Genomic DNA, 24,153 nt, shown 5'->3' with positions numbered 1-24,153 from the left:
AATGATGCAGAGTTTTGCGTAATTGATAAAGATTGCGGAATCCAGCCTTTTCTTGCAGCAGAATTTGGGTCACTTAATTTCCCCTTCCCCGCTTCTGTTTGTTATTTGCTTATTGTTTTTGGGATTTCCAGCGGCTGTGAGCGGGACTTCGGTGATCTCCATTTGCTTTGATGCGGAATAAAAATGGGGTGGGAGGGACTAGGGGAATGATGCGGAGTTTTGCATAATTGATTCAGATTGTGGAATCCAGCCTTTTCTTGCAGCAGAATTTGGGTCACCTAATTTCCCCTTCCCCTCTTCTGTTTGTTAAGAACTCTGGTTATTGCAGCATCCTGCTTTTATCACAGGCTGCTCCCTGCCCTGAATTTGCACAACAGCCAATTCAAGCAAACCAGTTAGGGTCTGCAGCAAAATGTGGCAGATTGTGGAGTACATCTGGTCATGGCTGGCTGGCTTGAACCCTGTCCTCTTTCAGAAAAAGCCATTCAATCCCCCCAAGTGTTTGAGAGATGGAGCCATGGCTGTGTCTCAGAGCACCTGCTTTGCATTCACAAGGTCCCAGGCTCAATCCTTGCGATCTCAGGGTGAGACCCTTGTCTGAAAGAGCCACTGCCAGCCAGTGTAGGCACAGTGCTGAGCTGAATGGACTTGGAAAATGGCATAACGATGGTTTGCTGCGAAACTGGGAATGGAAATCTCCAACACCCACTCACAAAAAGAGAAACAAGTTTGGGGGTAGGGGAGACTGCGGAGCCTGGGGCCTGTTTGCAACACTAAACCGTGGTTTAATGTGGAGAGGAAGGGCCACACCTCAGAATAGAACTTCTGCTTCACATGTAGATGATCCTAGGTTCAATTTCCAGGTAGGACTAGGAGAGACCCCCGTCTGATATTCCAAAGAGCTGCTGCCAGTCAGTGTAGGCACAATACTGAGCTAGATGGACCAACGGTCTGGTTCTGTAATAATAATAAATTATTATTTATACCCCGCCCATCTGGCTGGGTTTCCCCAGCCACTCTGGGCGGCTTCCAACAAAACACTAGAATACAATAAACTATTAAACATTAAAAGCTTCCTTAAACAGGGCTGCCTTCAGATGTCTTCTAAATGTTTGGTAGTTATTTTTCTCTTTGACATCTTGTGGGAGGGCGTTCCACAGGGCGGGTGCCACTACCGAGAAGGCCCTCTGCCTGGTTCCCTGTAACTTGGCTTCTTGCAATGAGGGAAGTGCCAGAAGGCCCTCGGCGCTGGACCTCAGTGTCCGGGCAGAACTATGGAGGTAGAGACGCTCCTTCAGGTATACTGGACCGAGGCCGTTTAGGGCTTTAAAGGTCAGCACCAACACTTTGAATTGCGCTCAGAAACGTACTGGGAGCCAGTGTAGGTCTTTCAAGACCTGTATACTACATCTTCCTGTGGGTCCTTGTGGGTTGCCACTTGTCCTTTGCCTTCTCTCGCTTGCTGTCCAGGATAGCGCCGCGGTCCAGATTCTTCTGGAGATCTGCTTGCCTATGGAAGAAGAGAAGCCCCTGATCAACAACAGCTGTGGCCGGCAGCAGAAGGGCATCCCAGGAGCTGCCAACTCCAGCCCTCGGAAGAAGAAACTGAAAGAAGAGGAGGAGGAGGAGATGGAGGTGGAGGGAAATGGGGAGAAGGAAGAGAAGAGTCTCCTCTGCAACCTGCGGGAGGTCCAGTGCCTCATCTGCTGCCTCCTGCACCAGATGTTCATTGCCGACCCCAACATTGCCAAGCTAGTTCACTTCCAGGTGTGTGGCTGTGCTTCCTGCCTCATTCACAGGGTGTGTTGTCTGTTGTGTTCTGGTCCAGTGCTGGAACCAGTGGCAAGATCAGCGGACCACAGGCAGCTCTGAGTGGGCAAAGGTCAGGAGCAGACCGAGGTGTCTTCTGCCTCCAGTCATGCTTCAGAATACCAGTTGCTGAAGATCTCAGGAGGGGAAGATGCTCTTGTGCTTGCGTTGTGCTTGCGGGTTTCCCACCAGGCATCCAATGGACCACTGTGAGGATGCTGGCGCAGAAGGGCCACTAGCCTGATACAGTAAGCTCTTCTTGCTCATACTAAAATGTGGGCAAGATTACACACCATACGGTCATACCTCAGGTTACAGATGCTTCAGGTTGCGTTTTTCCGGGTTATGTACTCGCCGAAACCTGGAAGTACCGGAATGGGTTACTTCTGGGTTTCGGCGGTTGCGCATGCGCAGAAGCACCAGATCGCAACCCACACATGCACAGATGTGGTGCTGTGGGTTGCGGATGCTACGGGTTGCGAACGTGCCTCCCGCACGGATCATGTTCGCAACCCGAGTGTCCACTGTAGTTGGAACCAGGTGGCTTCTTTCCAACTCCTTGATTAATCTTCTCATGGTGCAACCCTGATATCGCGGTCTCTCTCTGATACCTTTTCCCTCTTTTGTTCAAACAGGGGTATCCGTACGAGCTGCTTGGCCTGACAGTGGCGGGCATCCCATCCATGCACATCTGCTTGGACTTCATACCTGAACTGATTGCTCAGCCTGAACTGGAGAAACAGGTAGTTAGTGTGTGTGTGTGTGTGTGTGTGTGTGTGTGTGAGAGAGAGAGAGAGAGAGAGAGAGAGAGAGAGAGAGAGAGAGAGACAGCTGCTCCCTCCCCAACCCGTCCTGCTCCCTGTCATTGGAAGGACAGATCCCGTATTCAGCCCTGGTTCAAAGCATCCAAGCACTGCCCCTTATGCATGCTTCCTTTAGGTCTAGCGGTGGTAGTTATCTTCATTTGCTAGGGAAATGCCAGATGGGCTTTGTATATTGTGGTAACACAGAGGCAGGCTTTTTCACCCGTGGCACCTGTGGTGGTGGAATGCCCGCCCTGATGAAATAGGAGAGGTTCCATCAGTATCAGCATTCCGCCGGCCCCTGAAGACACCTGTTTAGGCAACCCTTCCCTGTCACCAAACTTCTAATTTTATTGTTTATCTGATTTTTTAAAAACTTTATAGTTTGTTTTATTGTTTGTTTTAATTTAGGATGTTTTAATGCCCCAGTGGATTTGTTGCTGTTCATTTTAATAGCATACTGATTTAATAGTTGTAAATCACTTAGAAGCCATTTTGGCACATATGCTGCAGAAATACATAGCATAGAAGCAGCAAGTAAGTAGACAAACAAACAAGTATTGTGAGCACCTCTTGGGTCTTCTGTGTGCAGCTGCTGATTGTAGCCCATATGGGTTTCTCCCACCTATGGGATTATAGATAACAATTATGTATAAACAAATATTTGCATGTGTTGATGTCTGTGTAGGAGTGTAGGGTACTTCTGATTTTAATGCACAATAAAACTTCACACAGGATAGTCTAACTTTAGAAACAAAACAAAACAAAACCCTACTGCTTCTTTTATATACTTTCCCCGCTCTCTTGTCTTCCAGATTTTTGCCATCCAGTTACTTTCTTACTTATGTATTCAGTACGCTCTGCCGAAATCCCTCAGTGTGGCTCGCTTGGCTATCAATGTCATGGGGACGCTGCTAACAGGTAATTGTTGAACGTATGGAAAGCCTAGATATTCACCTTATGTGCATTAAGCCAGTGGTTGCTTGCCCACGTATGCGAGTCGCCACTTTGCAATTATATAGAAGAGGGCACAGAATTTGTGGATTCCCCAAAATGTTGGCAGGGTTGCTTTGAAGTTCTGTGTATGAAATGCAGTCTGTGTGTATGTGTTTAAATTGTGTGCCTCTTTAAATGGTGGCTCTCATTGTTTGGATCTGTCCCGTTTTTAAAAGCGCATCCTTTTGTCTCTCCAGTTTTAACCGAGGCAAAGCGCTACACCTTTTTCGTCCCCACCCTGCCCTGCCTGGTCTCCTTCTGCCAAGCCTTCCCTCCCCTCTATGAGGATATCATGTCCCTGCTCATCCAGATCGGGCAGGTTTGTGCTTCAGACGTCGCCACAGAGACGAGGGATTTTGACCCAATCATTACGCGTAAGTATTTGTGCTGGACAGACGTGATTGGCGTGCTGATTGCTCCTTAGAACAGCTCCTCTGAATGCTGAAAATTCAGCACCACATTGTCCATTTGCGGAGAATAAGGTACACTTAGAAACACATGAACATCGTGTGGCTAAAATCTTGGCCATCAGAGGAGTGCCATTGATTAAGGTTTGCATGGTCTGGGATGAGGTTTCATGGCCTGTTCTGAACATCTCCTTGTACCTGCCCACAAGGAGAGAAGTCATGCAAATCTGCTTTGTAAACTGCTTTGTAAGTCTGTTTGCCCGTCTACTCTGGCTGGTAGCAGCTCTGCAGGGTCCAAGACAGAATACAGGTCTTCCTCATCTCCTGCTTCCTGGTGCGTTTTAAACTGGAGATTCCAGGAGTAAAACCTGGAGCCTTTTGTTTACTCAGCATGAGTCACTTGGAGACTTGTTTTTTCTAAAATAAGAATGATAATTGGCACTGCCACCAAGTTTCTACCCTTTCCTTTGCTGCCTCAAAGTACATAAATATTTGATTTTATTTTTTTTTACCTTAAGTGCCACTTCACTTTGCAATGCCTTGACTTGTCCCCCAGGTCTCCAGCAACTGAAGGAGAAACCGTACGAGCGAACAAGACTTCACAAAGAGCCGGGTCATAAAACTGGACCGGGAGACACCAGCAGCTTGGACCCCAACGTCCAGCTATGCCAGTGTATCGAAAATACTTTCATCGAAATAATTAACATGAGTGTCGGTGGAGTTTAAGGTGCGCCCAAAATGGAAAGGGCCGTCGCTGGGTACTTGGTAGCGGATGCTGACTTCTAGTTGGTAAATTCCAAACTGAACCTTTCCAGGCCAAAGTGAAGCTACGAATTGGCTTGGAAGGAAACTGTATATTTTTCATTAGCTTTAATGCAAAGTTGTGGATGCAGCAGACAAACGCCGCTTTCAGTGAAAGCATCTTAAGGTTTTTGCAGTGGTCTCCGTGTCAACTCCTTCCGGAATCCATATTTGGTGGTTTTCCGAGGTGAGAGGCTTGCAAAAGCTGACCTAGTGTGTGTTTGTGAAACAGAGAAATTGCTACCCTGCCATTTTCTACTTCTTCAGTGTCTCAGATGGTTCTCTTCCGCCCTGTGTCCTGAGTTAAAGCCGAACCACAGTCTGAAATCTGTGGGACAACTTCCATTCAAGCAGATGCTCCAGAGGTGAAGGCTGGTTTGTGAAATGAACAAGGACAGTTTGAAAGGAACTGGGGGGAGAGAGAGAGAGAGAGATGCAACTTTTTTGATTGTTTAAAGTAAAAGTCTGCATGTAGTGGTAGGCCCCACTGGGTCAATTTTGGTGGGGGTTTCTTTCTTGTTGCCCCTATTTGCTTGCGCAGAGCCAGCTGAGGTTTGAAAGTCCCAGAGTGGTCAGCAGGGGTATATTTTTTAGGAAAGGGGGCAGTAGGAAACTCTTGATCAATGCAACAGAATTTTGGCCTCACCCGAAGTGGCTATGTGGTGGTTGGCTGGGACTGCGAAGTTCTTCTTAGCCATTAGGAGGGGCAGCAGGTGAGTTGATGGGTCAGCTGGCAATTTTCCATTTCTCAGATTTTGCACCCAGGTCCCCAGCTGTCTATGACTCCCTCACAACTAATGCTTTGTTTCCTAGTCAAATTTCCAGTTTTTAAGTACCAACATTTTATAGTATCTTTGGCAAACGTGAATTTTGCTGCAGATTTTTCTGGGGGAGGGGGGAATAAACCCTAAAATCATGTTTTTAAAAGCACTGTGTAAACTTGGCTGTTCAATATGTTTAGAGATGCCTGCTTGGGGGAAAGTACCAAAAGCAGTTTTATTGAAATGCATTTTTATTGTTGTGATGTTGCTGTGTCAAAAATAAGTTCTGATATGTGTTCAGGTAGCACAGAGCTAAGCTCAGTTTGTTTTGGGGGTTTTTTAATCTCAGTACGGCTTTTAAGGAAAGATGTGGGGTGTCTTGACTCTCTTACGGTGTGCTAATTCTCGGAGTGTAAAAAATTGACATGCGAAGCCTGAAGCAATGTTCATGTTTTTCCTCGCCAACAACGGGGAGCAAATATTTCTGAAGTGATCCTTTTGTAAGTCAAGAACCCTCAAGTTTTTAGTCCTAGTTGATTTAGGTAAAAAGAATTGCATCTCAGATGGCTGTTTCAGTGGTCCAGTTAGGAAGTCCTTCACATATCCTGCTTATTATTATTATTATTGCTTAGAAGTTACCATTTTAGTAGCGGAACGCCTCTCCCTAATAATCAGGTGCAATCTTCCAAGTACATATGCAGATCTGTACCATTTTCTGTGTGTGTTTTTGCGCAATAGCTTGGTTTGGCCGTCACATTTAAACTCTTGTTAAAAGTCACTGCCTTTGCTCCATCCTGCTCCTTTGCACCAGGAAAGAAAGAAACCAGAGACTGGCTTCACATCATGTGCTAACCAGCGCTTGTGGTTTTTCCTCTCCAAGCTTAAGTTTTGTTCTTGGCATACTGTTTGTGGTTTGTTTGAGGGAAACAAGGCTGCGAGTGCTGGTATCCTCCCCGATGGAGGAACAGAATGGAGACTTTTGAGCAGAGCACATACCACCACACTCATTGTTCATGTGAAATAGTTTATTTTTAACCATGGTTTAGTGGGACATCCAAGGCAGTCATTGAATGCAGAAGGGCCTTCATGGTTCAGGTACACAAAAGGGGTTGGATGTTGCAATTATATGGTATAGGGATCAGTCAGTGTAGGGCAAAAGAGTAAAAACTGCCTCTGTCCTCTTCAAAGATGGTCAGTTGCCTCCTGTTTGATTTTAAAATTCTTCATCACTGTTGTTTAATTCTTCAGTGAAACCACCAGGTTGATCCTGACAGTGCTGTTCTGAAACCTCCTTTGGCTACATTTTCGGCTGAGGTTATATTGTATACAGCTAAATCCTACTCAGAGTAGACCCACTGAAATCAATGAACCTAAGTCATGTCTATTAAGTGGGTCTACTATGCATTGGATAACACCCAATTCTATATGCCAGTATTACCTTCTTAAAATACAGTTTTTAAATATTTTAGCCGACTGGAAGAGAGTGATTTCTTAGACTCTTGTAAAATGTGTACATATGTTTTCATGCCTTCTGGTTTTCTTAGGCTTGTAATATTTTTATATACCATTGGGAGCATTTTATTTCAATGAAGACCCAGTGGACATTGTGCGTTTCTTATAAACATTTGTACTGTTCCAGCTCGTTGTCTGTCTTGATATATATACTGTATATCATCATGTATATGTCTTATATAATAATAGCAAGCTTATTCTCTGAGCATGCATCCGTAAGGAGTCCAAACGGAGCCACCCATACACAAAAAGGGGGAAGAATCAAGAGACTTGTGAGGACACAAAGGTTTGCAAAAGTACAGCAAATGGACTGTTAGAAAGGTTGGGAAAATGGGGGTGGGAAATTGAATAGAAAATTATTGGCTTTGGTCGATTGGCTGGAATTCGGTACAGGAGTACATCATGCTGCAACATTCTGTTGCACATCACACATGTTTTCTGTAATGATAACTTGTATGCAACTTGTGGCATCATCAGCTGTGTCTTGCCTATTGAATCTTCATGCATATTCTGGGTTCTGAAAGGGTTGCTCACAGTTCAAGTCAGAGTAGGTGGATAATTCTTTAGGAGAGTGGTAACCTTATGTGAATGCAGATATGAAAGTTATGCAGAGTGGTGTTTCACATATGGAATCAATACTTCCTGTACATTTCTCAGATGCAAACTTGTGCAATAAAAATGAAGAAAATGGCATCTCCTAGATGCAGAAGACCACGGGTTACCTGTGTAACAAGTGAAGCCTTGTGAACTGCGATTATTGCTTAATAAAACTCTGGAACATTACAACCAGTTACAGGTTCAAATGGTGATCTTCCCAAGGAGCTACAACTTCAGAGAGGAGTGGTAGCTGGGAGCAGACCTCAGTGGGTTGAGAACTCTCTGCATGCAGAAGGTGCCAGGTTCAATCCCTGGCATACTCCATTAAGAAGGATAAGAAGCTAGTAAAAAACAGTAGTACATAAAACACACAATCCATTACCAGCACTAGGGCAACGTTGTTTTGGCTGTACGAGAAACAAAGCAAAAAATCGGCAGAAGCAATGCAGTGTTTTAAAAAATGAAAAACTCATGCCAACCACAAGATGTCGCTGTCAGCTAATTGATGACAACCTCTGCCAAAAATATCCATCAAAAGTCCTCTCCAAAGAGGAAAGTGGAGGAATCTATATTGCACATTGTGATAGAATGAATTTACCAGATTTTTTTCAATGAATCTGGGGACACTTTTCAACTTCCTACTAAATAGATGGATTTTGTCAGAGGACTGATTTGTAAATCTGGGGACTGTCCCCAGGAAATGGGGATGTCTGGTAACCTTAGGATAGAAAGTGACCATTTTAAGCATGTAGCTGTGATTTTAATATAGGAGTGACTACCGCCTCTCTCTTGTGACCTTCCTAACCAAACTTAATAAGCTACAGTCCATTTTTTCTGATCATTGAGATGCGTGGCACTTGAGAAACTACCTTTCTTCCCATTGATTTTATTAGTATTAAGTGCAAGTTAATTGATTTTAAGAGGCAGTATGGTGTAATGCATGTGTAGGCAAACTAAGGCCCGGGGGCCGGATCTGGCCCAATCGCCTTCTAAATCTGGGCCATGGACGGTCCGGGAATCGGCGTGTTTTTACGTGAGTAGGTGTCCATTTATTTAAAATGCATCTCTGGGTGATTTGTGGGGCCTGCCTGGTGTTTTTACATGAGTAGAATGTGTGCTTTTATTTAAAATGCATCTCTGGGTTATTTGTGGGGCATAGGAATTCTTTTTTCCCCCTTCAAAATCCAGTCCGGCCCCTCACATGGTCTGAGGGACAGTGGACCAGACCCCTGCTGAAAAAGTTTGCTGACCCCTGGTATAATGGGCAGAGTGCCCCCATCAAGTAAATCAATAAAAATAACTGATGTACTGCCGCCCCCCCCCCCCCATAAATCCTGGCTATGCCTATGACTGAAGGGCTGGACTAGATGACCCTGGGGTCCTTGCCAATTCTACGATTCGATTATGATGATTTATGGGGTTTTTGTCACGAAACATGGCACAGACATCATTCAAAAGTGTGGTAAGCGATGGCCAGAGAATCTCCACCTTGGGAAATTTAGGGGAGGAGGCAGAGACGCCTGAAATTCAGGTAGGCCGCACTAACCGAGCGGCTACCTAGGCAACAGCAGGAACCCGGAAGACACGCCAAGCGATGAGTTCCGAATAGAATAATCCCAGGACGTTTGGATTGGATCCGCTCGCGCCTTTGGATTGGCCGGCGGCAGCCCGTGTCTCGCCAGTGATTGGCTGAGGTGCCGGATGGAGACGGGCGCCGTGCGATGCGGAAAAACAGGCGGGAAGGAGGGCTTGTCTAAACCGAAGAGAACCCGATTCCTGAGGTAAAAAGTGTGGCTCTTCTGCGCGCGCGGGCCTGGGCTTGATACGCGCGTGCTGGGCGAGTCCAACTCGCAAGAGGAGAGGGGGGGGGAGGATCCCTTAGCTTTTCCATCCTTTTTTTGAGGGGGGGGAGCGTATGTTGACCGTTAATTTCTGCCCGATTATCTCTCCTTGTATATTTATGTATATAAACCCTCGTAAGTTTAGGAGGAAAGAAAAGCGGCGTTTCTCTCTCTCATCCCCCCCTCCGCTATTTATAAATCATAATTCAAATAACATGAATTCTGAGGTGGTGATCAAAACCCACATAACAGTTGTCCTAAAAACATTTCACACTGGGTCTCCTCCAGCTATGGCTGAGTGGGACAAAATTTGCTTTCTTCCCCTGCTTTTCTTTCCACACACAAGTTGGTTGCTGTTACTTATTAAACGGCCATGTGAAACCAACTAAGTTCTAGTTTTGAGTGTGGGCCTATTGAAATCAATGGACCTAAGTTAGTCAGGCATATTACTTTCCATGGCTTACTTAGGAGTAGGGCTAACTTTGGCTGCTACGGTGATACTGAGCATTTCACAAGCCATTAAAAATAAAAACCAGACACGTGAGTGTTTTGATTCTTGATTTTTAAAAAAACCCCCAAGCATTTCTGTAAGACAGATTTTTTAAAAAAAACACCAACCTCTTGTTATTACCCTTATGCACAAAGATGGCCTGAAATATTTTATGGGCATTTTGGGGTATGCAGTCCTGAAGCGACGTGAACATTTATTTTATTATTGTGTTGCCGGTTGGTCTAGACTCCTTTGAGTGGAAGGGTGGAATAGAAATTTAATCTCCTCTGGCACAAAGTTTCCTTCAGTTTTGAGGCGGGGGGGTGATGGGGAAGAGCCTCACCCCCCTGCCAGGCTCATCCAACCCAAAACTCTGGGAGAATAAATCTTAGGGCATGAGGTACAACAACATCCATTTGGGCACATTTTGGACATCACCCCTCTTTCTTTTTTTTTAATACACAGACACACAAAAGCCAGAAACTCATAGCTACAATTGCACACACTAGGAACTAGCAGGTTTTAAAAAAATGTTCTTGGTTTTTTGTGTGGTTACTCTTTCGTACAGTGGTTTTGTTGAAATAATTGATTACTTTCCATTATTATTGCTGTTTTGCATTTTAGCTTCTTGTGTACCATCCTGAGAGGAAGGTTGATACATAAATTTGATTACCATCTATTATATTTTAACATAATTTGTATACTATTTAATTGTAAATAAATAAAGTGGTTTACAAAGTGAAGGTAAGATTGTGAAAGATATTTAACTGAAATCCTGGAGAACTGCTGCCAGTCAATGTAGATAATACAGAGCTACACGGACTGATGGTCTTACTGGGTGTAAAGCAGCTTCCTGTGTAATTCAGCCCTTTATCCAGAGGCATGAGGACACAAACTTTATTTTTAGGTGGGGGACAAATGCTCAGTGTTTGATCACGTGCTTCACAGGAAAAGAAACGTCCCAAGTCACTGGAATCTCCAGGTCAGCCTTGGAAAGAGCCCATGTCTGAAATCCTAGAGAGCTACTGCCAGTCATTTTAGGCAGTACTGAGCTAGATGGACCAATGGTCTAACTTCATGTAAGACTGAATGAAATGTCTTACTAGTCGCAAGCAATTTGCATTTATTTTTCTCTCGTTCTTTGTGGCTTTTGCTATGTTCCTACAGCATCCTATGCATCATTTAGAACAGCTTTGTGTTTTTTTTTAAATCTTGCAGATTTTAATCAAGAATTCTGAAAACTCAATGTAGTTATGGCTTCATCAGCGTCAGAATACACCATTGGAGGTGTGAAAATTCTCTTCCCTTGCAAGGCATACCCTTCACAGCTTGCTATGATGAATGCAGTAAGTTTATTCATTGCAATGAGATTTGTAGTTACAGTCAAGTAAATCAGATTTCTCAACCTTTTCTAGTAGTCTTCATTTTAAAATGTTTTCTAAAATCTCTGTTTTATGGTTGAGTTTTGTTTTTGGGTTTGTTTGCTTGCTTGCTTTTCAAATGCAAACCTCAGACCCAAAACAATTAGAAATGTTTACAGAACTGAGAATGAAATTTGCAATAATGCTCATATCTTAGTCTGGTTTGGACATAGCTCTAAACTGCGGCAGACTTAATCCAGACTTCTCCCAATGCCTCTGGGCCACTTTGACAGGTGGGTGGGACTGCCCACCTGTCCATCACCTGACATCAGGTGAAGCCTTTACCCTATGAAATCAAATTGCGCTGGTAAAAGAAACAGAATTTGCACCTGCTGCAAACCCTGCTTCTTTGTCCCCACATAGTTTAAAATCATACTGCAGGCAAAGAAAGTGTTTCCCTGTGGGATGTGTTCTAAGCACTGATTGGCACTTACAGCAAGCCTTGCTCATCTATAAGGCCCCTGATTGTTTCTTAGCAGCCATGTCTTCATTTGTCCCACACATATGAGGTCAGGTGAGGGACAGGTGAGCAGGGTTGGGGAAAATGGGCGAATTGGGACATCTGCTGGTTCTGATTTGACCTGCAAGCTACAGGTTCTCCAGTCCTGCTCTGAAACAGGGTGTGAAAAAGCTGTTGGAGTTTTTGATATGAGTGTTCCCCACTCCTCTCTGCTCCTCAGTGTCCTAGCAAACTGACCACAGTTTGTTGTTAACATCAGTGCTGGGAACTGCTGCTAGTTTGAACTATGGTTTATTGAAGCAACTATCAGAACCTACAAAACATACCCCTCTGCAACCTAATAGTTTCCTCCAGAACGAGCAAATATTTTCTTAGGATGTGCTGGATATTTCAAATGATATTATTTTAAAATAAATGTTACTGCACAAATATCATTCACTCAAGATGGTTTACAACCCCCTGTGCTTATTATATTTATTTACTCACAGATTGTGAAGGGGCTCAACTCCAAGCAGCACTGCCTGTTGGAGAGTCCTACTGGAAGCGGGAAAAGCCTGGCGTTGCTTTGCTCTGCATTGTCATGGCAACAGTCACTTTACGGTAAGCCATTTAGTAGAGTCTCAGCTTTGGAGTCTTTTCCCTAGAGAGGCCCGTCTCCATGGCTGTGCTTATTTTAGAAAGGCGACAGTATTTGATCATCAGGGCATTTGAAGGTGTTTGAGGGCAAGGGAGGATGGGGCTTTTTTATCCCTCTGTAACAACTCATGCTGAGAATTCCTCTTTTACTCAAAGGTACAGGAGCCACCCTGGCCTTTTTTGGAGGGGAAGAGCCATAGAGCATCTGCTATGCATGTGGGAGATCCCAGGTTCAATCCCTGGAATCTCCAGATAGGGCTGGGAGAGACTCCCTGCCTGAAATCCTGGAGAGATGCTGCCAGTCAGTGTAGACAATACCAAGCTAGATGGACCAGTGGTCTGAATCTGCATTGGGATCTCCCCATGTTCCTTTGCCTCTGGTCACCCTGTTCATAGGAAATGCATTTTCGGCTGCCTGAAATTATGTGGCCCAGTTGGCTGGAAGATGTCTTTTTCCCTGGGTCTGTAAATTATTCAAGTAGCTGTTGACTGTCATTTATTCATTATTGAGTTCTGCTGCAATGTTTAGCATACAATTCAGGAGGACAGGGGGGTCCCTGGGCACAAAAGGAATTACGATCCGAGGGAAAAGCAGCTCCACCTTCCAAGGATGAGGAGGTTGAGTAAGGTCTGAGCTCACCGCAGTGCATGACTCTGGTCCAGTCTGGGCATGTTACCTTACTGGATTCTCATTGCTTGATAACTAGAGCTGCCACCTAATTCATCTTCGATTATTTTGAATTTGAGCTCACTGATGGGCAGAGCCCAGGTATGCTGGGGTGGGGTGAAATGTGAGCCTAAGAGGAGCCGGCTGGATCAAGCCAGTGGCTCATCTAGACCAGCATCTGGTTTTCACAGTGGCAAACCAGCTACCTGTGGGAAGCCTGCAACCAGGATCCAAGTGGTTTCCAGTGACTGGTATTTGGAAACATTACTGGTTCTGACCATGGAGGCAGAACATAACCATGATGGCTAGTAGCCATTCATAGCCATGGATTGGTCCAGTCCTCTTTTAAAATCCTCCAGGCTGGTGGCCGCCACTGCCTACTGTGGGAGCACGTTCCATAATTTAACTATGTTGCTGCAAAAAGAAGCACTTTCTTTTATCTGTCCTGATGTAGTAGATGCATTGTTGCTGCACCAGCAGAATGACCGCCTTATCCTATATCTGCTCAGCTTGAGAACGTTAAAACACACTTTACTTATTTATTTATATACTGAGCTTAATTTTAAATTTAAAAATCCCACAGGGGTTTGCAAATCAAAGCATTCCTGGATACACTCCCCAAACCCACCAATGTGCTGATAATGATGGCCACATCAGTGATTTAGAGCAGATATCTACAAAATAAAATTACATGAAGTGTGCTTTAATTCCCCACAATATTTCAGGTCAAATTTGGGTTGGGGCAAAAATCAGCTTGGGGTACTGTGGTTTTTTTTTTTTTTTTTAAGGATGTGGGTGGCGCTGTGGTCTAAACACAGAGCCTAGGTGCTTGCTGATCAGAAGGTTGGCGGTTCGAATCCCGTTGCTTGGTCCCTGCTCCTGCCAACCTAGCAGTTTGAAAGCACGTCAAAGTAGATAAATAGGTACCACTCCGGCGGGAAGGTAAACGGCGTTTTCGTGCACTGCTCTGGTTCGCCAGAAGCGGCTTAGTCATGCTGGTCATATGACCTGGAAGCTCTACGCCGGCTCCCTCGGCCAATAAAGCGAGATGAGCCGTCTGCTACTGTACCTAACGGTGAGGGGTCCCTTTACCCTTTTACTGTTCTTTTAAAGCTGTGATTATGAAGTGTGTTTTAAGTGCAATATACAATGTGACAATGTGACACCATATTTTTAAAAACACTCTTTTTTAAAAAAAAGCGTTTTCAAAGTGGTTTTATGTAGATTCCACCTAAATACAAGTAAAATAAAAATGCTAAATTAGATAATTTTGTAAGATTGGACTGAGGAACTTTTCTGAGCTTGAGGACTGTGTTCCCTAATGGGCAAGTTTCAGTGTGTGTGTGTGTGTGTGTGTGTGTGATATGCCAGTGGTGGGTGCAGCATCCGGTGTGACTCTTAACTTTGGGGGGGGCGGGGAAGGAAAGTCGGAGGTTTCTGCATAGATACCCACATACTACGTATATCTCTCCATCCTCCATCCAAGCAAGCAAGCAAAAAGAACTATTAAAAATCAAGGATACATTCCTGCTCACAAAAGCACTCAAGGAGGGTGTGAAGCAGGGCCTATTAGGGATGTAGCTGGCGGAAAAGGTGCGAGTAGACTGGGAAACTCCCAAGGGCTAAATAGGCAGGCCTGGCAGGCATTTGGCTCCAGGGTCTCACGTTGCCCACCGCTGCTCTGTGGCATTGGAAACTTTTCTGATGTAAACTGTTCCCAACACACACCTCTCTGTGTCACGGCATGCAAGTGACACCATGAGCCCTCTCACCTGGAACACTTCTTGGTGGGTGACTCTTGTTGTGGGGGGAGGTCCAGCTGGATCAGGTCCCGAGGTGATCTTCATTGGGCTCCCTCTTTCTTGGAGTTTTAAAAAGAAGATAAATAATATTCCCCTATTTGCTCTTCAGACAAACCGCTTGATGACTTGCCATGTTCAAAGGAATGCAAGAAGCCAGAGACCTTGATGCCATGCGGCTGTCGCTGTCATGCAGCTCAGGCCCAGAACAGTGTAGCGGTGAGCCAAGACGCATCTTGTTCCTTCACCAACAGCGGAACGGTGACACCCGTGAAAAGTGGAACCAAGTCAAGAAACAAAGGTAATTTTCAAACCACTTCTTGGAAGGTTTCTTAGACTGCTTTGAAGGGCACCTGCAGTATTGATGTCCTTCAGTGGTGAGCTTGCAAAGACCCATTGTAAGATATAGCATCCAGGCAATTAGGTCAAAAAGCTTTACAATAGTTGGTGGCCTTAAATGGAGAAGTTGGGATTATTGGTCAGATGTGTTAGTAACACGACATATGGGTTAGTATCTTCTGAGGTTCAAATCACAATTTCGTTCGAGGGGGGATAGGAATCAAGGCACCATGGTCTTTTGAACCGTATGTGTGTGTTATTGTTTTCATTTATTTCTAGGTTATGAACTTTTGTGTTTTTATATTGTAAGCTGCCCTGTGATCCTCAGATGAAGGGCAGTAATATCAGAACTGTTGCATTAGGACCCCTGTAAGGAACCACTTTTGGCTGGAGGATAGGATTTGAAAATAACCCAACCCTTTGCAGGCTGCATTGACAGGTGGGCAGGGCAGACCCCCCTGCCAGTCAGCTGAAGTCAGGTGTAGGAAAAATAAATTAGCACAGAAACTGTTGGAAGTGTGCCTTTTGCATTTGACACCTTTCCTTGTCACTGTTTTTGGAAGGAATCTGAAACACTCAGAAACTCCTAAATATCTTTAGTTCATTCCAAAAGCTGCATGATAGGGAGCGAACCAAAGGTAAAACTGGGGCTGCAAAGAAAAATGGCTCTTTTTAAGCCATTACTTGTGTTTGTTTACTTAATAAATATACCCTTATTAAAACATAATACATTTAAGAAGTTTAAAATAAACAGTCTGTTGAAATTACATGTGTGGATAGACTTGCTGGAACAAAATAGTTTTTAGCAGGCACAAAAAAATACATCAAGGTGCCTAAAGGTACCTCTGCCCATACGGGCCAGTCTTGACAGACTCTAGGGTTGTGCGCCCATCTCACTCAAGAGGCCGGGGGCCAGCGCTGTCCGGAGACACTTCCGGGTCACGTGGCCAGCGTGACATCGCTGCTCTTGCGAGCCAGAGCCGCACACGGAAACGCCGTTTACCTTTCCGCTGGTAAGCGGTCCCTATTTATCTACTTGCACCCAGGGGTGCTTTCGAACTGCTAGGTTGGCAGGCGCTGGGACCGAGCAACGGGAGCGCACCCCGCCGCGGGGATTTGAACTGCCGACCTTTCGATCGGCAAGTCCTAGGCGCTGAGGCTTTTACCCACAGCGCCACCCGTGTCCCGCGCAATGGGCAGGGAGTTTCAAAGTGTAGGACCTATTTCTTGAAAGTGCAGAATGACTCTGATCTGGAACTTGTAGAAGTTCCATACTTTTATTTGGCACTGTTTGCAGCTGTGACTTTGCCTGTCCCATACCTGATGTTAGGTCAGTGTTTCCCAAACATAGGTCTCCAGCTGTTTTTGGACTACAGTTCGCATCATCCCTAGCTAGCAGAACCAGTGGCCAGGGTTGATGGGCATTGTCCAAAAACAGCTGGAGACCCAAGTTTGGGAAACCCTGTGATAGGTGGTAGCTGGGTGTGGCTTGGCCCTGTGGCCAAATGGGATGGAGGGGCTTGGTGAGCCTAATTGGACCTATGGGCCAGTGATTCCCCTCTGCTACATTAGGAGCTGCGAATGTTACAGCAGAGACATGAAAAATGTTGGATTGAAGGGCTGTTTTATCTTTTATTTTGGCTTCCAGATTTTGCTGGAAAAGGTTTTTATAAGATTCAGTAAAGAATAATTTTTTCTCTAGCATCTATTCAGTGATATTAGGACAAATCAGAAGGATCCCTTTGGAGCAGCACTAGTGTCAATCTAGTCAGCCAGCTGTGGAAACCTTGGAACACACAGTGCTGCAGCAGAGTCGGTGTATACTGCCCAAGACAGAGGCCTCATCTGCACTACACATTTAAAGCATCATCATACCTTTTTAAACATCCATGGCTTCCCCAAAGAAGCCTGGGAACTACAACTTGTTAAGGGTGCTGAGAGTTGTTAGGAGGCTCCAATTCCTCTCACAGAGCTACAGTTCACACCTTCTCTGAGATGAGGGATTGACTATTAAACCACTCTGCAAATGGTAGCTCTACAAGGTGTATTAGGGGTCTGATAGTGGTATGATTCTGCTTTAAATGTATTGTGCAGATGGAGCTAGAAATTCATAACAAAGCAGTTGGGGAAGGGGAGGTCATACTGATCTTTCTGCTGACCAGCAGAGGAGTTTGCTAGCTTTGGGTTATAATAATGAGTTCAATTATAAATGTTAGCATTTCACTTCTTTTCTAATGTGCTGTTGTGTGCTAGTTTTGTTATAATGTGGGTAGCTGGCGGCGCTGTTTTATTCTTGCCATGTTTGTTGTGATTTGTTTTTTCTACAATGGCTAAATAATAGGGATTTTCTATTTTACATGTTGCCATAGCAGACGAGATCTCAAGAACCACACTCGCTTCCAAACTATCTGCAAAGAAGCAGGCGTCTTTGCATGAAGCTGGAGATGATGATTTTATAGTAGATAGGAAAAGGATTCGTTCATTAGAAACAGACCAGCAGGTGAGTAAAGTTTGCTGCTAGCAAAATTAATTCAGGTTTCCATTAGAACAGTTATGGATCAGCACGTCAATTAAAAATGTACAGATTAGTAGGACTGAGTCACAACCCAAACCAGACTGTTGATTGCTTTTTTTTCTGTTTCTCCCACAGAAGCCTGTTATTAGTTCAGCCTTGTATTTAAGCACTAGTCTGGTTGCTTGCAGTGACCAGGAATTGCATGCAGATGAATGAGCAGGTTTGCGGAGGATGGATGGAACATGCAGGGTTCATCCAGACTTATGCTTGTCCCATTAGTTTCCTCCAGGTAAACACAATCTTTTTGACACTTTCTCCAGTTCAGCGCTAAAGATTGGGTTTTCCCCAGCAAAGCAGTCGAGCAAACAGAAAACTGCTGGAAACTGTGTCCAAAAAGCATGGGATTAGCAGAAAACCACTTGAACCCATTCTTCCTAGTGGAAGTGTAGATGGGCCCCCAGAGATGGGCCCACAGTTCCTCCTTTGTACCTCTCATAGAAATGAGGAGAGAAGCTGTCTCTTCTGTTTTCAGCATTTAAATTCAATTATATGTTCTCCCCCTGTCAGTGCCCAATGGGCTAATAATTGGGTTTTTTAAAAATAGGCTATTAACTTTTGGAAACTTACTTACAAGGCAGGATTAATTACAGGCATATCTTAAAATAAAGGGTTTTATTTGAGGGCTGTCCACTGATTTTTTAAAAAAGTGTTTGCGTTCATTTATCGTCTGCCTTTTAATCAACTGACTAAATGTAAAGACAAATGCATATCACTGAAATTTTCTGAGATACTGGAGAAAGTGTGAGATAACTGGACATAAAATGAATGAAACCTGCTAGTCGTTTTGGAAGGACAGGCCATCTTTATTATGTTTTGCATGCCTTGTTACAACACCAGAGCTAAAATGGTTTTAAAATGTTGTTCCATTTGACTCGCAACAATTAGAATTTCTGTTAATCTAAAATTCAGTTGGTGTAAAATTTAGTTTATATTTTCCCCCCTCCAGATACTGCTGATCTACAACTCTCATTATCCCTGACTATTGTCCCTCTTTGCTGGGGGTGATGGGAGTTGTAGCTCAGCAACATTTGGAGGGCCACAGAAATTCCTCATCCCTGATCTTACTGGTTAAAGCATGCAGCCTTTCTATTCCCCAAACATCTTAAACTGTAGCTGTGTTAGAATGTAGGTTCATCATAGCTAGGACAGAGTTGGCAAAAAACTGGGGCACTTTGTGGGCACTTTCTTGAGGATGGAAAGGAACAGAGGCCGAAACTTATGGGGCACGATGGATTTTCTTGCAGAGTAGATGACTTTCCATCCACTCAAAGGTTTTTCTACAAATACAGCCATCCATGCAACTACTAAGCATGATCACAGTTAAAGGACATGTTCCAGCCAGGCAAAAAGGACACAATAGCAGGGCTGGGGTGTGTTATGGTCTGGGAGAGGGGTGTGTGGCTTCAGGAGAGTCCCAAGGGCTACATAGAGAAGCCTGGAGTGTGCATTTGGCCCCTGTGCCCGAATTCCCCACACCTGCAATAGTTGGGTCCTAGCTCAGCAATTTAAGACCCAAATGGCAGAGACAATAGCAAACTAGACACACCAGTAGTCTGACTCATGTCTTCCTCATTATGGAGTTTCAGTTACATTCTAGGGTGGATTCTTCTGATACAGGACCATGCTAACATCCAGCTGGCCTGGCCACTTTCCTAGGTGAACTCTGTCCTCTAGCAAATGCCTAGAATACTTTGCAGTGTCCATGGCAGACCGGTTGTGGGGAAAGGAATCCCATCAATGTAGGAACTTTTGAAAAGCCGCTGGGTTAAAAGGAGACATTGTGCCTCCTACCTGAGTTTTATAGGCATGTTGGGTGTTCCTTACAGGCAAGGAAACGGCACCGGCTGTCCCAAGGAACCCAATTGGTTGACGCTCTGGAGGTTTACCGGCAGCAGAAAAATGGGGAATTGACTGTGTGCTCTGAAAAATCGGCCCCTTTCTCTCTCAAAACAGTAAGTATGGTAGCTCTGGATTCAAGAAGCAAAGACCAATTATGTTGTTGCAGAAGAGTTGAGCATGGAAACCCAGGTGTTCTAGCTGGCCCATCTGTAGCTCCCTTTCCACCTGCTCCTGCTCCTTCTGGTGCTTTAACATTAAGAGGCTCTTACTCCAACAATGACCTTGGCAGGCTTGGTATTCAAGGCATCCCCTGCTTTAGAGTTTGCATCTCTCTCCTATGCTCTTTTATTTCAGTTTTTCAGGCCTCTGGATGTTTATAGTATGTACAGTTTTGTTTTGAAGTATCCTTTTTCTTTCTAGCATTTCATAGTCGACATTTCTTCTTGTGGAGGTTATATAGTGGTATATATCACCTGAATGTTATTTGATAACCGTTTTATATTGAAGGAATATAATGAGAGAGAATTGCCACTTTTCTATTGCCATGTTTCTTTCATACTCTGAACCACTTGCTGTTGTTGCTCACTTACCACAGTGTCGCCCAGCCTTCTAATAGTGGAAACACGGTTTGGCTCAAAAATAAAAGTGGATGGATCCTTTGCTCTTGTACCCCCAGGAGGTTTACTTTAAGAACATTCTCCCCCTAGAGCTGTGTCTGTCTCCCATGTTGCTGGCTTTCGAACATCAATTGGACACCTTTTTTATTTACCCAGGCTTTTGCAGTCTGATAATAGCTGCTCAGGAGTAAACTTTCTATCTGTTTTAATGATTTGTTATAATGTTTTTAGTTTGCTGTATTTTGATCGACACCCCCTTGAGCTCTTTTGAGGAAGGGAAATCTATAAATATTTATTATTTATTTTTAAAAAAGAGCAGTTACGAGTAAGTGATTGCCAACTCTGAAAAATGCCCAACCTCTTTATGTGAATCAGTCTGTGTGCACCTCCTACTTGGAAGAAGGCAATCCCAGTGCAGTGACTCATGCAGAGATACAATAGGCAGCCTTTTCTGATGTCAAGTAATTCTTAGGTGCACTGTATTGAGAGAGAAATTCAGTATTTCAGTTGCTCCTGCTGTAGAGATGGGAGGGAATAGCTTACCCCCTGAAAAGACTATTGGATAGATGTAGAGCAAAAATGCTGGCTCAGGCAAAGATGCAGTGGGCAGCCTATTTTGTCAGTGGGTAATAGACTCACAGAACCTCTCAGTTTTATTTATTTATGTATTGGGGCACTTGAGGCATTCACTGTGGACAGTTCAGGATTTCCTGCCTTATTTTTGCCAGTTTTTTATGTTATGTCAAAACTCAATTCACAGCACTTGTAAAATGCTGCCTCTGAACACATTCTTCATGCTGTCTCTTTTTTAAAAAGTATGTTTCAAAAAGGTGGCCCAGGGATTTTTGTACCCAGGCATGTGGCTAGTTTGGTTCTCTGCCTGGGCTGGCTCGTTTTACGACTCCTCTTGAAGGGATGATAGGAACAGCTAAACAAGCGCATGGACTATTACTGACACGAGTAAGTGCTTACTTTTTGTGTGTGCTGTGAGTTAATGACCTCAGCTGCCACAATGACTTAATAAGTTGGGCAACTTGTATTGATTTTCATTGTTGCTGTTGTAAGTGTCTAACTGAAAATCAGTGACTGCACAATTAAGTTGCTTCTATAGTTAGCGTCCTTCTTTAGTGAAGTTGAGGGTTATGGGAAATCAATAGGGATTCCTTCAGCAAAATTGCTTCACAAGTAGTGACTTCAGATAAACCCTGTCCCTTTGGAATGTACAACAGCCCAGGCTCTCATCCAAGCTTTGAAGTGAAACAAAAAAATATACTATTTCTTTAAAAAAAAAATCATCTTCTTGTTCATACAAAATGGCAAACCATAGTTTACCTCACAGCAGGAAAGGAGGGAGGGAATCACCACATGTGAATAAAGGATGATGTGTACAAGTGCATGTGTCACTGAGGCTTGGGTAAATCGCACCAAACCATGGAGAACACTGAAGGCCCAACCCTTGTCTGCTGAGAATCTTGTCCAGGAGCCACACTGGCTTCTACCAGGCATTAGCTGCACACAGAATACGTTTGGATATCCAACTAAACTGTGGTTTAACCAGACGTAAGCAAGGCTAGCCTTCTCCAAGGTTTGCATTCTCTTCCCTCCCTCCTTCTCCAGCAAGTTTGGGCTGCGAGTTTTGCTTTTAGTTTTTGGTCAATGGCAGCTTGCCAAAACTATTAACTATGGTTCCTTTAAATGTGCCAGCGTTAAAAACCACTATTTGAAGTTGACTTGCTTGACACCAGCCACAGCTAATGCGCAAACTACAGAAAAACGCAACTAACTGGTTAATGAAAAGTAATGTGAAAGTAGGGGCGAGCCCAATAAGAGGCTGGACTCATTCACACCCTGCTGATTGTAGTTCAGTGTCACATCTGCATGCAGTCAATTTTTCAAACATATATTCTCAGTCGTAAGGGCAAAAAAAAGTTTTTTAACCAGTCAGAGCGGAGATTCCCAGGAAGCTGAATTCTACAAGCTGTGGTTCAATGTTATGTTTGGACTACCTCAGATTCTTTGAAAGGTTGTCTCTACAGGTGCGGAACCCAAAACAATGAGTTGTTTTTGAAACTGTGAAGGCCAGGCCACGCATGTTTCTCTGTCTTTGACACTAAGTGGTGCCTTGCATGTGGGAATAAGCAGTTGCAGGTATGAAAGCACAGATAAAACCTCCATCTTGTGTCTGGTCCAGAAGATGCAGCTAATGCAGAATGCAGCAGCCAGACTGCTCACAGGACCAGGCTACTGGCAGCATGCCACTCTGTTGCCAGTGGTTACCAGTTTGCTACTGGACCAAGTTCAAAGTTCTTGTGTTACTTCACAAAGCCCTGAACAACTTGGGCCCAAGGCACCTTAAGGACCACTTGGTTTCTTATGCTCCGCCTTGATTTCTGAGATCTTCTAATGGGACATTTTTGGTGGTCCTGTTGACTCCCACATGCCAACAGATATTTGTCAGAAGCCACCACTGCTCCTTATTAGATGCCTTGCTAGAAACACTACTATTCAGGCAGGCCTTTCAAACCAGAGATTCTTTATCCAACTAACTTTTACTGATATATATATATATATATATATATATATATATAGAAAACATGGTTTATAAATCTTTGAATAAATAATTGAAGGTATCTAGAATCCTAAAATCAGCTGGGGCACGTAATACTTTTCAGTGGAGACAGCTCAGGTGTTTGGCCGAGAGTCACCAAAACGTTGGTGACCAAATTACATGACTTGGGTGTGTAAATGCTGCCCGTGGCCTTGGATGTTATGGAAAGCAATGGAAGGGGCCTTTCTTTTACATTACTGTGTAATATTCATGCTCGTTTCAGTGGAATCTTGTAAGCTTTTAAAACCAGTTGGGGACGGGAGATCTTTTAAACAATTTTAAGTGATTTATTAATCAGAGCTCAAATAGCGTTCCAAGTTAAAGCCGTTTCTTTAAGTACTGAATAATTTTGAAATTCCATTAAATGCAAATGGGTCAGATTGTCTGCCAAGGTAACTCCATTGATTTTTTTCCCCTTCACTGAAAGCATGTCAGCAGAAAAATCTGGCCCTGTGAATCAATGTATGAACTTTTAATAATATATGACACACCTACTGAACTCTCACTTGCGTAAATCTGTTTTGTTTAATACAGTGTAGGTGTATTGATTGGAATGCAGAGCATTCTGGGAAGGCGGAATGAGTGGCTCCTGAACTGTCTGTCTGTCTATCTATCTATCTATCTATCTATCTATCTATCTATCTATCCATCTATCCATCTATCTAGATTGTTTCCTCCAATAAGTCACAGTGATGTAAAACAGCTATCTCCACTCCCCATTTTATCCTTGCAATAACCCTGTGAGGTAGAACAAAACAAAAAAAATTCCTTCCAGTAGCACCTTAAAGACCAACTAAGTTAGTTCTTGGTATGAGCTTTCGTGTGCATGCACACTTCTTCAGATACACTGAAACAGAAGTTGCCAGATCCTTCTATATAGTGAGAAGGTGGGGAGGGGTATTACTCAGAGGGGGGTGGGAATGGGTGATTGGCAGATAGCTGTGATGAGCCTGTTGACGACTATTAACGACTGCAGTAGGTCTTACAGGAAAAAGCAAGGGGTGAGAAGGTGAAAAATGGCTTTGTCATGTATAGTGAGATAAGAATCCAATGTCTTTATTCAGGCCAGGTGTCTCCATGGTTTTAAGTTTGGTAATGATTTGCAATTCAGCAGCTTCTCTTTCCAGTCTATTTCTGAAATTCCTTTGTAGTAAAACAGCTACTTTGAGATCTTG

At 44.0% G+C, this 24,153-nt stretch overlaps 2 protein-coding genes across 9 annotated transcripts in view; both read left to right on the top strand.

Moving 5' to 3' along the window:
* The window catches only part of INTS2 (integrator complex subunit 2), a 30,416-nt gene extending 23,201 nt beyond the window's left edge, over positions 1-7,215 (top strand). For all 5 annotated transcript variants that reach the window (XM_028707809.2, XM_028707811.2, XM_028707810.2 and 2 more), the window contains exons 21-25: positions 1,471-1,767; positions 2,445-2,552; positions 3,428-3,533; positions 3,806-3,982; positions 4,572-7,215. In XM_028707809.2, coding sequence (XP_028563642.2) covers positions 1,471-1,767; positions 2,445-2,552; positions 3,428-3,533; positions 3,806-3,982; positions 4,572-4,741 — 858 coding nt within the window. In that variant the 3' untranslated portion in view covers positions 4,742-7,215. The remainder of the gene's footprint in view (positions 1-1,470; positions 1,768-2,444; positions 2,553-3,427; positions 3,534-3,805; positions 3,983-4,571) is intronic.
* Positions 7,216-9,336: 2,121 nt separating this feature from the next.
* Positions 9,337-24,153, top strand: part of BRIP1 (BRCA1 interacting DNA helicase 1) — a 148,562-nt gene continuing 133,745 nt past the window's right edge. For 2 of the 4 annotated variants that reach the window (XM_028708133.2, XM_028708130.2), the window contains exons 1-6: positions 9,338-9,467; positions 11,236-11,363; positions 12,387-12,498; positions 15,113-15,301; positions 17,709-17,839; positions 19,741-19,866. In XM_028708133.2, the coding sequence (XP_028563966.2) occupies positions 11,271-11,363; positions 12,387-12,498; positions 15,113-15,301; positions 17,709-17,839; positions 19,741-19,866 (651 nt within the window). In that variant the 5' untranslated portion in view covers positions 9,338-9,467; positions 11,236-11,270. Of the gene's footprint in view, positions 9,468-11,235; positions 11,364-12,386; positions 12,499-15,112; positions 15,302-17,708; positions 17,840-19,740; positions 19,867-24,153 lie in introns of all 4 variants that reach the window. The other 2 variants (XM_028708135.2, XM_028708132.2) reach the window with 2 other exon arrangements.

This window comes from Podarcis muralis, chromosome 15 (genome assembly GCF_964188315.1).
Source record: "Podarcis muralis chromosome 15, rPodMur119.hap1.1, whole genome shotgun sequence".
Lineage (NCBI taxonomy): Eukaryota > Metazoa > Chordata > Lepidosauria > Squamata > Lacertidae > Podarcis > Podarcis muralis.
The sequence above is the reverse complement of the archived record's forward strand: the minus strand, read 5'-3'. Positions and strand labels throughout refer to the sequence as shown.